The sequence below is a fragment of the Esox lucius genome, chromosome 6 (assembly GCF_011004845.1).
Source record: "Esox lucius isolate fEsoLuc1 chromosome 6, fEsoLuc1.pri, whole genome shotgun sequence".
Classification (NCBI taxonomy): Eukaryota; Metazoa; Chordata; class Actinopteri; order Esociformes; family Esocidae; genus Esox; species Esox lucius.
The window spans coordinates 26,995,329-27,010,657 of record NC_047574.1 but is presented as its reverse complement, the minus strand read 5'-3'; the positions used below and the strand labels follow the sequence as shown (position 1 = coordinate 27,010,657).

The 15,329-nt window shown below is 40.8% G+C and overlaps 1 protein-coding gene across 3 annotated transcripts in view; it reads left to right on the top strand.

The window, feature by feature from the left end:
• The window catches only part of LOC105029862 (cilia- and flagella-associated protein 46), an 81,764-nt gene extending 78,947 nt beyond the window's left edge, over positions 1–2,817 (top strand). For all 3 annotated transcript variants that reach the window (XM_034292903.1, XM_034292904.1, XM_034292902.1), the window contains exon 60: positions 2,489–2,817. In XM_034292903.1, coding sequence (XP_034148794.1) covers positions 2,489–2,613 — 125 coding nt within the window. In that variant the 3' untranslated portion in view covers positions 2,614–2,817. The remainder of the gene's footprint in view (positions 1–2,488) is intronic.
• The last annotated feature ends 12,512 nt before the right edge of the window (positions 2,818–15,329 follow it).

The following is a 15,329-nucleotide window of genomic DNA, read 5'->3' as shown; positions in this document are numbered from 1 at the left end:
AAGGCAGTTCTGAAGGTGAAAGGGTGTCAAATAATCCTTTAGGTGAGTGTATATATACACACTACCATTCAAAGGTTTGGGGTCACTAAGAGGTTTCCTTTTTTTCTAATGTTGTAACTGACTATTGTAGCTGGAAACAGCTGATTTTTTCATGGAATATCTACATAGGCATACAGAGGTCCATTATCAGCAACCATCAGTTCTGCGTTCCAATGGCATGTTGTGTTTGCTAATTGATCATTAGAAATGAGACACTTTAGACCCTTTTACAATTATGTTAGCACGTCTGAAAACTGTTGTGCTGATTAAAGAAGCAATATAACTGTCTTTCTTTAAACTAGCTGAGTATCTGGAGCATTGGTAATTATGGGTTTAATTGCAGGCTGTAAGTGTCCAGAAGCAAAACATCTTTGTTCTGAGAAATTAAGGCATGGGAGAAATTTCCAAGAAACTGAAGATATCATACAACGCTGTGTACTACTCACTTCAAAGAACAGTGCAAACTGTCTCTGATCAGAATAGAATGAGGAGTGGGTGGCCCTGGTGCACAACTGAGCAAGATGACAAATACATTAGAGTGTCTTGTTTGAGAAACAAATGACTCACAGGTCCATCTTAGACTGGCCAATAAAAAGGAAAGATTAAGATGGGCCAAAGAACACAGACACTGGACAGAGGAAAAGGTGTTATGGACAAATTAATCTAAGTTTGAGGTGTTCTGATCACAAAGAAGAACATTTCAAAGATGCAGACCAAATGAGAAGATGCTGGAGAATTGCTTGATGCAAGGATGGTGGAGGCAATGTGATGGTCTGGGGGTTATTTGGTGGTGGTCAAGTGGAGAGGTGTACAGGGTGAAATGGATCTTGAAAAGGGAAGGCTATCACTTCATTTTGCAAAACTATGCCATACCCTGTGGACTGGAGCCAGTTTCCTCCTACAACAGGACAATGACCCAAAGCACAGCATGACCACCTGCCTAATATTGTGTAGGTCCCCCTTTTGCTGCCAAAACAGCCCTGATCCATCGAGGCATGGATTCCACTAGACCTCTGAAGGTGTGCTGTGTTATCTGGCACCAAGATGTTAGCAGCAGAACCTTTAAATCCTGTAAGTTGCGAGGTGGGGGCTCTATGGATTGGACCTGTTTGTCCAGCACATTCCACAGATGCTCGATTGGATTGAGATCTGGGGAATATGGAGGCCAAGTAAGCACCTTGAACTCACTGTTGTGTTCTTCAAACCATTCCTGAACCATTTTTGCTTTGTGGCAGGGAGCATTTATCCTGCTGAAAGAGGTCAATGCCATCAGGGAATACAGTTGCCATAAAAGGGTGCACATGGTCTGCAACAATCCTCAGGTACAGTGGGGAGAACAAGTTTTTGATACCCTGCCGATTTTGCAGGTTTTCCCACTTACAAAGCATGTAGAAGTCTGTAATTTTTATCATTGGTACTCTTCAACTGTGAGTGACGGAGTCTAAAAAAAAAATCCAGAAAATCACATTGTATGATTTTTAAATAATTAATTTGCTTTTATTGCATGACATAAGTATTTGATCACCTACCAACCATCCATTTGATGTAAGAGAAAACATGATTCATCAGACCAGGCCACCTTCTTCCATTGCTCCTTGGTCCAGTTCTAATGCTCACATGCCCATTTTATGTGCTTTCGGCAGTGGACAGGGGTCAGCATGGGCACACTGACTGGTCTGCAGCTATGCAGCCCCATACGCAACAGTATGCGATGCATTGTGTGTTCTGACACCTTTCTATCAGTACCAGCATTAACGTTTTCAGCAATTTGAGCTACAGTAGCTTGTCTGTTGGATTAGACCACACAGGCCAGCCTTCGCTCCCAATGTGCATTAATAAGCCTTGGCCGCCCATGACCGCTTGTTCACCGCTTTTTCTTCCTTGGACCACTTTTGATAGGTACTGACCACTGCAGACCGTGAACACCCCACAAGGGCTGCAGTTTTGGAGATGCTCTGGCCCAGTCGTCTACCAATTCACAATTTGGCCCTTGTCAGAATTGCTCAGATTCTTACGTTTACCCATTTTTCCTGCTTCTAACACCACAATTTTGAGGACAGAATTTTCACTTGCTGCCTAATATATCCCACCCACTGACAGGTGCCACAATAACGAGATCATCAGTGTTACCTGTCAGTGGTCATAATGTTATGGCAGATCAGTGTATATTTACTATTCAAACTAATTTAATGTACATTTTCATGGGAAAAAAGAGCATTCCTAAGTGACCCCAAAGTCATGAATGGTAGTTTATATATTTTTTCAGGTGGTATCCTGCTGGAATAATTACATTCACAGTTAGCCTTTAGGTGCATGAAAAATGTAATACTCTTGTCAATGGTAATAATTCAAAAGACACAGCGTATTGCTTGTGCTTTTTCTGTATCACCCTCTCACTACACTCTTTTTTCTGCTGAATGTAATTTCTTCATGTCTCTTTTCTCTATAGATATACATCAAGAAGATTCAGGAAAAATATATGTAAATGCACAAGATGATCAAGCCGTGGTGACACCTTCTCCTTCAGCATTCAACTGTGTCATATATGGACTCCCTAACTTAGTTGTTACATGACTGAAGTCAGTCCCTCATAACATGCCCTATTGATTTTAAGTTCATTGGTCCAATTGTTTTATTCAAATAAACACAAACTTAAGGACATATAATAATGCATGTTTTTTTATGGTGGTAAAATGACAAGCAAATCCAAAAATGTACAATTCAAAAGTGATCCTTAGCTGTGGGACAGCTTCAGGGAAATAAACCAAAATCTTCATCACTTGTTACAGCGTCTCTTTTGTTGCGCCTAGTTGAAATAATTCATCTAATGCATCTGGCGTCAGTGCCAGCTTACAGAGGAGTCCTTCTGAGGCACCGTTGGGACCTCTTCCGATTATGGCACTGCGTAGTAGGAATGATCCATGTACCGTTTGTACAAACGTTTGCATATCCTTGGAGAATTGATAATATATGTAGCATTTGTAAAGAAAACATAAGTAAGCATGTAAAACACATTTTATTTCTTATGGGATTCACATTTAACTGTAGGTCATAACAGAATGGCACAATCATAAAACAAAACATGGCAACAAAGAAAAAATGAACTGACCAAAAGTTTGCATAACCTTAGTTCTTGGTGGTTTTTGCTGAAATCTTTCTTGGTCTACCTGACCTTGGTTTCGTATCAAGAGATCCCACTTCTTAATAAGTGATTGAACAGTACCTTCTGGCATTTGCAAGGCTTTGGATCTCTTTTTATATCCTTTTCCATCTTTATAAAGTTCCCTTAACTTGTTACGCAGGTCTTTTGACATTTCTTTTCTGCTCAGACACAATAACTGACATTTAAAAAGCCACAGGTGTGTGATTTTCACCTTTAATTGACATTTGTGTGTGTGTGTCTGTAACAATGGTATGTAAACTTTTGATCAGGGCCATTTGGGTGATTTCTGTTATCATTATGATTTAAAAAGGAGCCAAACAACTATGTAATAATAAATGGCTTCATATGATCACTATAAGACATGCTCTTTGCATGATCAGTCATATTTTCAAAAGCAATGCCAAGATTTCACAATTTCTGCCAGGGTATGCAAACTTATGAGCATAACTGTATAATACCAATGTTCCCTGGGCCTTTACAAGGAAAACAGCCACACAACATCACATCCCCCACCATACTTCAAAGTGTTATTTTCACCATGACCATGGCTATTTTTCCACCATTTCTGATTGTTGCTGAAAAGCTACATTTTAGTCTCATCAGACCATAGGACCTGGTTCCAATAGAAGTTCCAATTACATTTTGCCAAGTCCAGGCACTTATGTTTGTGGTGTGAGGACAGAAGAGAATTTCTTCTGGCATCCCTTCCAAATAAATTGTCATGGACGGGGCATTTAATGTAACCAACTTCTGTAGTTGTCCAACTGTGAACCTAAGCGGAGCCAGCCAAAAAGAGGGAATGTCTCTGACTGACTGACTGATTGATTGATTGACTGACTGACTGACTGACTACCTACCTGTTTTTAAATAGCATAGTGGTTTGAGACACTGTGTCTGCCACACAAGAGACCAGGTATTGAATCCGGGCAGACAATTAATCTTTTAATTTCTGTTCCTCCTCTGTCTATTTTTAAGTTGAACTGTTTTAATAGAACAAGTGAATCTACAGTGGGGAGGTATGGTATTTGATACACTGCCGATTTTGCAGGTTTTCCTACTTACAAAGTATGAATCATAGGCACACTTCAATTGTGAGAGATGGAATTTAAAACAAAAATCCAGAAAATCTCATTGTACGATTTTTTAATAATTAATTTGCATTTTATTGCATGACATAAGTATTTGATCACCTACCAACCAGTAAGAATTCCAGCTCTCACAGTCCTGTTAGTTTTTCTTTAAGAAGCCCTTCTGTTCTCCACTCATTACCTGTATTAATTGCACCTGTTTGAACTTGTTACCTGTATAAAAAGACACCTGTCCACACTCAAACAGACTCCAACCTCTCCACAATGGCCAAGGCCAGAGAGCTGTGTAAGGACATCAGGGATAAAATTGTAGACCTGCACAAGGCTGGGATGGGCTACAGGGCAATAGGCAAGCAGCTTGGTGAGAAGCCAACATTATTTTCTAACAGTATTAGAAAATGGAAGAAGTTAAAGATAACGGTCAATCTCCCTTGGTCTGGGGCTCCATGCAAGATCTCACCTCGTGGGGCATCAATGATCATGAGGAACGTGAAGGATCAGCCCAGAACTACACAGCAGGACCTGGTCAATGACCAGAAGAGAGCTGGGTGTTATGTTTTGTAATAGCGGATTCAAAAATAGGCTCAGACAACGGAAGTAAAAGTAAGAAAATAAGCATTTAATGATGAGGATGATTCATGAAGAGGTATTGGTCTTCGGCTATGGTGTGGCAGGTGGGTGAGAAGGCAGTGCAGAGTCCAAGGTATCCAACTGGAACACGAGAGGAATATCAGGGTAAGTAACAAACATGGATTATAGAATATAACAACCCAAAGCTGTCACACACAAGGTTACCACGGGAGGACGAAGTACAATCTGGCGCAGGCTGGCTGGATCAGGAAGTTCTTATACAGGTGGTTGATGAAATGATCAGCAGCAGCTGCGCCGAACGAGGGACCAACCCCTGCACAGCCACGCCCACCTGCACCTACTAAGCACACACAAGCACAGAAGAAAAACAGCCAGACTCTCCAACCAAATATTAATGTTTCCCAAACTCACAGGAACATGACACTGGGACCACATTCTCAAAGAAAACCATTAGTAACACACTACGCCGTCATAGATTAAAATCCTGCAGCGCACGCAAGTTCCCCCTGCTCAAGCCAGCACATGTCCAGGCCCGTCTGAAGTTTGCCATTTGGATGATTTTGACCATCTGGATGATCCAGAAGAGGAATGGAGAAGGTCATGTGGTCTGATGAGACAAAAATAGAGCTTTTTGGTCTAAACTCCACTCGCTGTGTTTGAAGGAAGAAGAAGGATGAGTACAACCCCAAGAACACCATCCCAACTGTGAAGCATGGAGGTGGAAACATCATTCTTTGGGGATGCTTTTCTGCAAAGGGGACAGGACGACTGCACCGTATTGAGGGGAGGATGGATGGGCCCATGTACCGTGAGATTTTGGCCAACAACCTGCTTCCCTCAGTAAGAGCATTGAAGAACCTGAAGTATCTGGAGAAGGTCTGTATGGAGGAGTGGGCCAAAATCCCTGCTGCAGTGTGTGCAAACCTGGTCAAGAACTGCAGTAATCGTTTTCTAATTTAACACAGTAAAATGTACGTTTTTTATTTGTAAATGTTGTTCTATACCATACAGTGAGGAAAAAAATTATATGATCCCCTGCTGATTTTGTAAATTTGACCACTGACAAAGAAATTATCAGTCTATTATTTTAATGGTAGGTTTATTTGAACAGTGAGATACAGAATAACAACAAATAAATCCAGAAAAACACATGTTAAAAATGTTATACATTTATTTGCATCTTAATGAGTGAAATAAGTATTCAACCCCTCTGCAAAACATTAATTAGTACTTGGTGGCAAAACCCTTGTTGACAATTACAGAGGTCAGACTTTTCTTGTAGTTGGCCACCAGGTTTGCACACATCGCAGGAGGGATTTTGCAGATCTTTATTAAGGTTTCGAGGATGACGTTTGGCAACTCAAATCTTCTGCTCCCGCCACAGATGTTCTATGGGATTAAGGTCTGGAGACTGGCTAGGCCACTCCAGGACCTTAATGTGCTTCTTCTTGAGCCACTCCTTTGTTGCCGTGGCCGTGTGTCCATCGCCCCTTTGATGTGAAGTTGTCCTGTCCCCTTAGCAGAAAAACACCCCCAAAGCATAATGTTTCCACCTCCATGTTTGACGATGGGGATGGTGTTCTTGGGGTAGCGTTCCTCCTCCTCCAAACACGGCGTGTTGAGTTGATGTCAAAAGGCTTGATTTTGGTCTCATCTGACCACAACACTTTCACCCAGTTCTCCTCTGAATCATTCAGATGTTCATTGTCAAACTTCAGACGGGCCTGTACATGTGCTTTCTTGAGCAGGGGGACCTTGCGGGTGGTGCAGGATTTCAGTCCTTCATGGCGTAATGTGTTACCAATTGTTTTCTTGGTGACTATGGTCCCAGCTGCCTTGAGATCATTGACAAGATCCTCATGTGTAGTTCTGGGCTGATTCCTCACTGTTCTCATGATCATTGCAACTCCACGAGGTGAGATCTTGCATGGAGCCACAGAGTGAGGGAGAACCGTTCTTTTGTGTTTCTTCCATTTGCAAATAATCGCACCAACTGTTGTCACCTTCTCACCAAGCTGATTGGCGATTGTCTTGTAGCCCATTCCAGGTAACAAGCTGAGATTAGGAGCACTCCCTTCAAGAGTGTGCTTTTTTATACCTGTATAAAAAAAATCTTTCTGATTGAGAGGGAATTAAATTCTTATTTCACGCAAATCAGTTTATAAAATTTTTGACATGCATTTTTCGTTGTTATTGTGTCTCTCACTGTTCAAATAAACCTACACTAGGTTTCAGATTAGCACAGCAACAGAGTATTGGCCACTTCTCACAACAAAGCTGGCATTGGCCTGTAAATATCTGCTCTTCAAACCCCCTTCCTTGTTCACCACAATCACTTCTACTCGTGGCCTAGTCGAACTTTGCTTTCCTAGTTTTTCTTTCTTGTTTTTTGTGACTTGAACCTTCCTTTTCACTGTGAGCTGGGGCAAAATATATATTTTTCATAGCCCCGGGAGGTTCATTGCAGCTCCACTTGTTTAACATTTCGTAATGGAAATAAGTGTTTTTAGACATGGGTGTTTTAATTGTCTTTTTATAGCCATTGCCTGATTTTGTGAAGGTCAAAAACATTTTGTCTCATTTCATGTGTTCCCTGATCTTTCCCATGTTGATGGATGACTTTAGGTGACAGACTGAACTCCCAATTTAAGCCCGATTCATATAACAGGATGTCATGGATCAGTGGCTCCCAACCTTTTTCAGTTACTGTACCCCCAAAAAGATTTTGCACTGCTTGGAGTACCCCTGAAGTACCCCCTCATGTTCATTTCACTAGTAAGTCTATGGTGTCATGAGTGTTTTCAAGTACCCCCTGTGGAGAGGCTAAGTACCCCCAGGGGTCCTAGTACCCCTGGTTGGGAACCACTGTCATGGATGACCACTTAAATGTTCTGAAAAATCTTAATCGGAATATACATACAAAATTCTATTTTGTTCATAAGATTCTTCTTTCTTTTTAATTTATTTATTAAAATTAATTTCCATTTTCACTCAATTAAAGGGTAGATTCTTATGATTAGTCAGATCAAGCTCATAAAAAGTATAATTTCTCCACAGCCTTTTTTGTTCATATTTACCTTGGCTGCCAATATTTCTGTAGGGCACTGTATAAAGTCTGCGCAACAAAAGCAATTTGAGTAGTTGATGAGTGGAATGTTAAGGCTGTTATCTAGTATCCAAGAGTGTCTCTTAAACTCTGAAATACCTAGACGATTGAATTATCAAGAGATGTTAAAGAGATATCTGGCCAAACATAATTTAGATGAGCAATGGGCAGAGATTCAAAAGCAGGTATTTTGTGTTTGGTTGTATTTGCAGTGAAACCAATACTTCTTAATTGAATGCTGGCTTGATGTATATTTTTAAGTGTAAACACCTGAGTCTTTTGGCAATATTAAGTGAATGAATACATGGATGAATTAATGAAACGGTTCTTTGAATTAACATTGAATATAGTGTGTGCGGGAAACATCTTTGAAGGAGATGTTTAAAATGAGAAGGTTTTTTTCGCTTTTAAATGTATCTTACACAAGTATTCTTATTTTAATCAAAATTAGATTTGTACTTAACATTTTGTCACCATAAAGGCAGAGTAGAATGTCAGTTTCAGTGGTGGCTTAGAGAACATGATTCACCATTTAAATTAAATGGGTCTTTTTGTGTGTGGTTTATTAATTCTAATTTGGGGTTATCGGAATATGCGGTGCAACCAGAATATTATTCATATACATGTAATCCTCCATTTCCCAATATTTGTTGTTGTATCCTACTGACTTTTAATCAAATGTATGTTAATTGCTACATATGTTTGCACTTTCAAACCTCTTTTGTACTGGATGGATGATGTTCTCATTCTTTAAGAGGGCCATGAACTCTGGAACACTGTAAGCTGTCCTATATTACTTCCTCAAAATAGAAAGCCCTGCTAGGTTGTAGTGCTGAGTATGTGAATAGAAAGCCCATCAAAATCATGTGTAAGTGTGCTTGAAGGTTCCTCCAAGAAGTATACTGGGAATCCAGGAGGAAAGTGTGAGAGCAATCCATACAGTGATAATGAAGGTAAAACACTGGGTTCTCGTAAAACTCAGTTGTCTTTCCCAACACCAAGTTGTGGGTTTGATTCCCACAGTGGCACCAGTACGAAAATGTATCCACTCACTACTGTAAATCCCGATAGATAAAAGCATCTCCTAAATGAAGTATTCAGACCCCTTCAATTTGTTTTACATTTAGTTAGGTGAAAGCCTTATTCTAAAATGGATTAAATTAACTTTCTTCATTAATGTACACACACAATACTCCATCATATCCAAGCAAAACAGTAAAAGAACTAACAGAAATATTGCATTTACATATATGTTTTCAGAGCCTTAGCTATGACTCTGGCTATGACCCATTTGACCCATTTTTAATACATTTGCAAAAATTTCTAAAATCCTGCTTTGCTTGGTCGTTATGGGGTATTGTGTATAGATTGATGAGATGATGGCAGTTCTCTTCTCAAATGAGAGCAGGTTCACACTGAACATGTGACAGATGTGAAAGTGTCAGGTGAATGTTATGCTGCCTGTAACATCATCCAGCATACAGTTTGGAAGTGGGTCAGTGATTGGTCTCGGGAGGCATATCCTTGGAGGGTCGCACAGACCTCCATGTGCTAGCCAACAGTACCCTGACTGCTTTTATTCGGCGGACGCCTTTCAAAACACTCAAGGACATCTTACATAAAAATGGGCCTAGGTAAGTGAGTTAGCCAACAGTGCAAGTTAAAAAATAAGTCCAAAATTGGGACAAATAAAACTAACACACAGGGTTAAGATAGGAAAGGCTAAAGCTTGTAGGCAGTATGCAATAGATGTGTTTTGAGGAGTGTTGTGAATGAGGTGATGTATCGTCGTATGTGAGGGGGCGTGCATTCCAGAGTCTGGGTGCAGAGCAGCTAAAAGCACAGCCTCCCATGCCAGAGAGGCAAAATGGGGGGGTGACAAGGAGACCAGCAGAGGAGGAGCATAGGGAGCGGGAGGGGGCATAGAGTGGGAGAAAGTCAGAGAGGTAGGTGGGTGCCAGGTTGTGGAGGGTTTTGAATGTGAGCAGGTGAGTCTTGAATGTAATCCAGTGTTTTACAAGGAGCCAGTGAAGTTGGATAAGAGTTGGTCTTATATGTTCGGATGATCTTGGGTAGTTGAGAATTATTGCTGCTGAGTTCTGGACCAATTGGAGGGAGACCGGTAAGAAGAGTGTTGCAGTAATCAAGACAGGACATGACAAAGGCATGAATGAGAGCTTCGGTGCTGGAATGTGAGAGGGGTCGGGTCTTGAGATATTGTGGAGGTGGAAAAAAGCTGTCTGGGTGATGGATTTTCTGCGGGATTTGAAGGAGAGGGTGTTCTTCAGGGTGACACCAAGGCTTTTTACATTTGAAAGGGGACCGGAGAGCCGTCGATGGTGATGCTGAGGTTTTGCTGTTTGGAGAGTGTTGATTTGGAGCCGATAAAGAGTGACCTCTGTCTTGTTGCTGTTGAGTTTAAGGAGGTTCATGTTCATCCAGCTCGGGATATCTTGAAGTTAATCTTGAGTTAATGAGGGAGATGGGAGGGAGGAGGCAGGTTTGGTGGACAGGTTGAGCTGGGTGTCATCAGCATTGCAATGATAGTTAATGTTGTGGTGTCACATGATCATCCCCAGGGGTAGGAGGTAAATAATGATCATCCCCAGGGGTAGGAGGTAAATAATGATCATCCACGGGTGTAGGAGGTATATAATGAAGAGGTGTGGTCCAAGCACTGACCCCTGGGGGACACCTTGAGTGACAGCTGCATACTGATTGTTGATATGGACATACTGTTGATGGTCAGTGAGGTAGGAGGAGAACCAGGGGCCTCATGAATCAATCGTGCATACGCACAAATATGTGCAATATGTGGGTAAACCATGCATACGCCAGTTTTGATTTGAATTTATCCATTTTGAACTTGTCCGTAAGCAACCGATGCATATCCACAGACTAGTGGTTGAATTGAAGAAATACCATGCTGTTTTGGAAAGCTGGTAGAGGGTTGTCAACTGAAACGCATGGGAAAAATCTTATCAATAGAAATATGAATATCCCAGAAAACAATAAACTGTTTTCTGCAACATCGGATGTAGCAGGCGTCAAAACCCTACAGCCTGTAGCTGATCCAAAAACTATTAGAACTAAAACATAGCCCTTTCAGTGGGCATATCAATCCAGTTTGAAAACAAGACGAACAATAGCCCCATGTGCATGCACGTAAAGCAACACATTCAACATTGCTTATTTTTCCATACACTACAATTATGCCGATTTATTTAAAGATGCTCACTTTTATGACCTAGAGGTTCTTTGTGTTTTTGAATGAGCTACAGCGTTATCACACATGTTGGCATACAATTTGTAATTTGACAAAATTGACAATACATTTCAGAAATTACTTTTATTTAAAATTCTCACGGAATGAAAATCAATAGAACATAAAATATGTAGCTTATTCACCACAAACCGAATAAAACAGCCAATCGGCCTACTCAAAATAAAGGTTATAGGCTTTGCTATGCAGCACTACATGAAAATTGCATCCCTATAAAATGGAACAGTAATTTTAACACAAATTCTTTCAAGAGTCAAACTTCTGAAATGTTATACACTTTCTTGGCCTCATTCTCTAGGCTACTACTTCTTTTAACAGATCTTGCTTGAACAAGACAGCCTCGAATGTACTGCCACGACCCGGTACAGTCCTCACCAATTGACCAATTCCCTTTGATTTTATCTCTGCATTGATGTTTCTTGAATGTGAAGTTGACATGTTATGATTAACCTAGTTGCAAATGATCACTTACTGCAACCATCCCACAGCGACATGTCAGTGTCCCCATCTAGGACTTTTCCACTCAGATCTCCCCAATGATGCCAGCGATTTGCTAGTCAATGGGAAAAATATATCACACTTTGCCCAACTCCTGTAGTTTAGACACTGGTTAGGAGTGCAGCAAATCGCTTTCACACATCCACCTTGACTGATCCCTGACCACTTTATTTTATCAACAACCTTGCAATGTGGGAATATTTATGACTTATTGTCGAGCTACTTGATAAGTTTTGAAAAATGATAAGTTTTTAGATTCTATTTCAGATAATATTATTTGAAGTTCACATTATGGGAAATGTATTTTCTTGTAAGTTTTTTCTGACCGGTCTCCACCTTTCTTCGTGTATCAACTGAAATTACATAGTCAGTAGGGCTAATTTGGATACCTTATATGGGTAATTGTAGGCGTTCTTTGGGCGGAGACCGTAAGCTCGTTCACGTACGCAAAAGCAGTGTTGCCAACTTAACGACTTTGTCACTAGATTTAGTGACTTTTCAGACCCCCTTAGCGACTTTAAAAAAAAAAAGTGACCAGTGACAAATCAAGCAACTTTTTGTGATGTTATTGGAGACTTGTTCTTACTCTTCTCAACGAGCAGCGGGTGCCGCCGTGGGCCCCTCCCCCATCTGAAAGCACTCACAGGCGGCCCAGTCCTCGCACAGCAGCAGTTCCTCCGAGCTGCAGTCAGAGGAGGAGATGTTAACTCCTCTGCGTCCAGACTGAAAATGAATTGTGCATGCGCTCCGCCAGAGTGTCTCTTTTGGGTAACTTTTGGATAAAGGAGGAGGGTTGGTTTAAAAAAAACTAAAAAATCAACAGAAGAAAGTTCATTTGTAATTCGAAACATATTTAGGGTGTTTTTACTCACTTTTTGTCTCTCCTATGACGTTATTCCTCTCCTACAGGCAGCGTCCCTCACATGCAGTTGGTGCAGTTCTCTTAATCCATGACCATGATGATATCTCCCTTTGTGTGTCGCTCTAAATGTTTTTTTTATTTTTTATTTGTTCTTAGTTTTTATGCTTAGGTGATTATTTCTTGTACATGGACAACATTTGTAAATACGATTCTAGCGACTTTTAGGACTTTCCTTACTGAGGAGTTGGCAACACTGCGCAGAAGTATAGTACGGATCTGATTTATCAACGGAAGCATGCGTATGTGTTGTGTACGCTAGCGTGATGAATCCCAATAATGTTGTGCGCACGTAAATCGTGGGATTTTCACATACGCCAGAATTAAGTTGGAAACGTACGCAAGATTGATACATGTGGCCCCAGGAGAGAGCAACACTCATGACACCAAAACCAGCAAGATGTTACAGGAGGAGTGGATGGAAGATGGTATCAAAAGCTGCGCTCAGGTTTAGGAGGACAAGGATGGAGAGTATGCCAGAGTCAGCTGTGCGGAGCAGGTCGTTGGTGATTTTAACAAGGGTTGTTTCAGTGCTGTGTTTGGAATGGACACCAGACGAATGGTTCGTGGAGGTTATTGGAATTGAGATGGTTTTGTAGTTGAGTGGCCACCACCCACTCCAAGGTTTTGGAGGGAAAGGGCATGTTGGTGATGGGTCGGTAGTTGTTCATGTCTTCGGCGTTGGCATTAGGTTTTTTCAAAATCGGGGTGACAGCAGCAATCGTCAGGGAGGACAGTACAATAGCAGTGGTGATAGAGGAGTTAAGTGATTGACTAGGGGTGAGATGGGAGAATGGCATGCTTTAACCAGAGTGGTAGGCATGGGGTGAATTTGGCAGGTGGGTGATTTTGAATTGCAGACAAGTTCTATAATGGAGTTTTCAGTGGATGGTATGAAATCAGACAGACAGGTGGTATAGACTGGTCCTTCTGAGGTTTATGCCTGCTGACACCAAATTCAAAATACATAGGCAAAAGCAAAGGATAGAACTTAGACTACCCATTTACAGCTCTTATGTGTGAACAATCAATGCAACAGGAAACACCTGATCAATTAAAAACACCTGGGGGTCAAATGTCTCAATACTGATGCTCACAGAAAATGGGGGGATGGAACTCAGTCTGTGCAGTTATTCTTAGTTGGTAAAATATAAGTGTTGAAACAAACAGAAATGAAAGGAACATTCTTTATATTTACTTCATTCACCTTTTATTTGTATTATTACATGCCTTAAATGTACAGCAAAAATAGCAATTTTTACTCGCCCACTACCCATGGAGGACACTGTGTTTCTAGCTGTCAAATCCTTGCCTTTTCCATTTCTTTGACCCCCATCTTCAAGTACATTGGAGGAAAAGATCCAAAGTCCCTCCCTCTGACTTCTGACTGCTTTTTGAGCATTGGTGAAGAGGGGAAAAGCAAGAATTTTACCACTAGAACCATGTTTTAGTTCCTCACTCACAGTTTATTGACTTCTTATTGGCTACCCGAGTAAAGAGGAGGGCCTCCTGAGCCCTCTTACATGGTCCAGCAAGAAAATGGATCTTCTGACCCAGACTATACATGCCATGCACCTCCAGAATGATGCCACTGATGACTTCATGACCCAAGAGAAAGACTGTTGGAGCCGTATTTTGAATTTTGTGCATTATCAGAAATATGATTGAACTTGAAAGATTAAATTTGCTTTATTTTTATGCATCTTAAAATATTATGATTTAAATGTTTACTGGAATTTTATGTTCAATTTTTGGACTAACCTGATTAAGTAAATGTATTAGCTCCTCCTCCTTGACGCGTCACCACGGTGCGTGAACTCAGGTGTTAATAATTAGGTAGAACTGTGTGGCAGGGTCAGGTTAGTGTGGAGAGCAACAGTTTCTTCAATCGCATGAATCAATCTATGCTCACAGTAAGATTTGGTTTCCTTGTTTCATTTATTGTTTCTGTTCGAAAGTAAACCGGAGATTATGATCAATAAACCGAGGCTTTTGTTATGACTGCATCTCCGTGCTTGCTTTATGGACATGTGTATGGAAGAGACTCCTCCTCTAACCTCAAGAGGCTAAAGAAAAGTTTGAAAAGGATATTAGCCTTGACAAAGACAAACTGGCAATTCTGGATGAAGAGGTATGTGTTTGACAAGCCTGTCATGTACACTGTGTGCACAATTAGGCAAGTGAGTATTCTGATCGTATTATTATTTCTATGCACATTTTCCAACTTCAAACCATATAAACTTCAATGCTCTTTGAATTGAATCATTTTCAGGTGATATGTATTTGTGTAATGAGGGAGGGTGTGGTGAAAGTGAATTACACCTTATAGCAAGTTGTGCATTATTATTAGGCAGCTTCATGACCTCAGGTGAAATGTGCCAAAAAAGAGATTTAACTGACACTGAAAAGTCATAAATTGTAAAATACCTTTCAGACGGATGCAACACTCTTGAAATAGTTGAGGTGTGACCACCGGACAATCAAAATTTTTGTTGCGAATAGTCAACTCTGGTGCAAAAAACACATGGAGATGAAAAGACACAGAGAATAATTAAACGTGAAGCTACCAGGAACCCATTATCCTCCAGTGTCACCATATTCCAGGACTGCAACCTACCTGGAGTGTCCAGAAGTACAAGGTG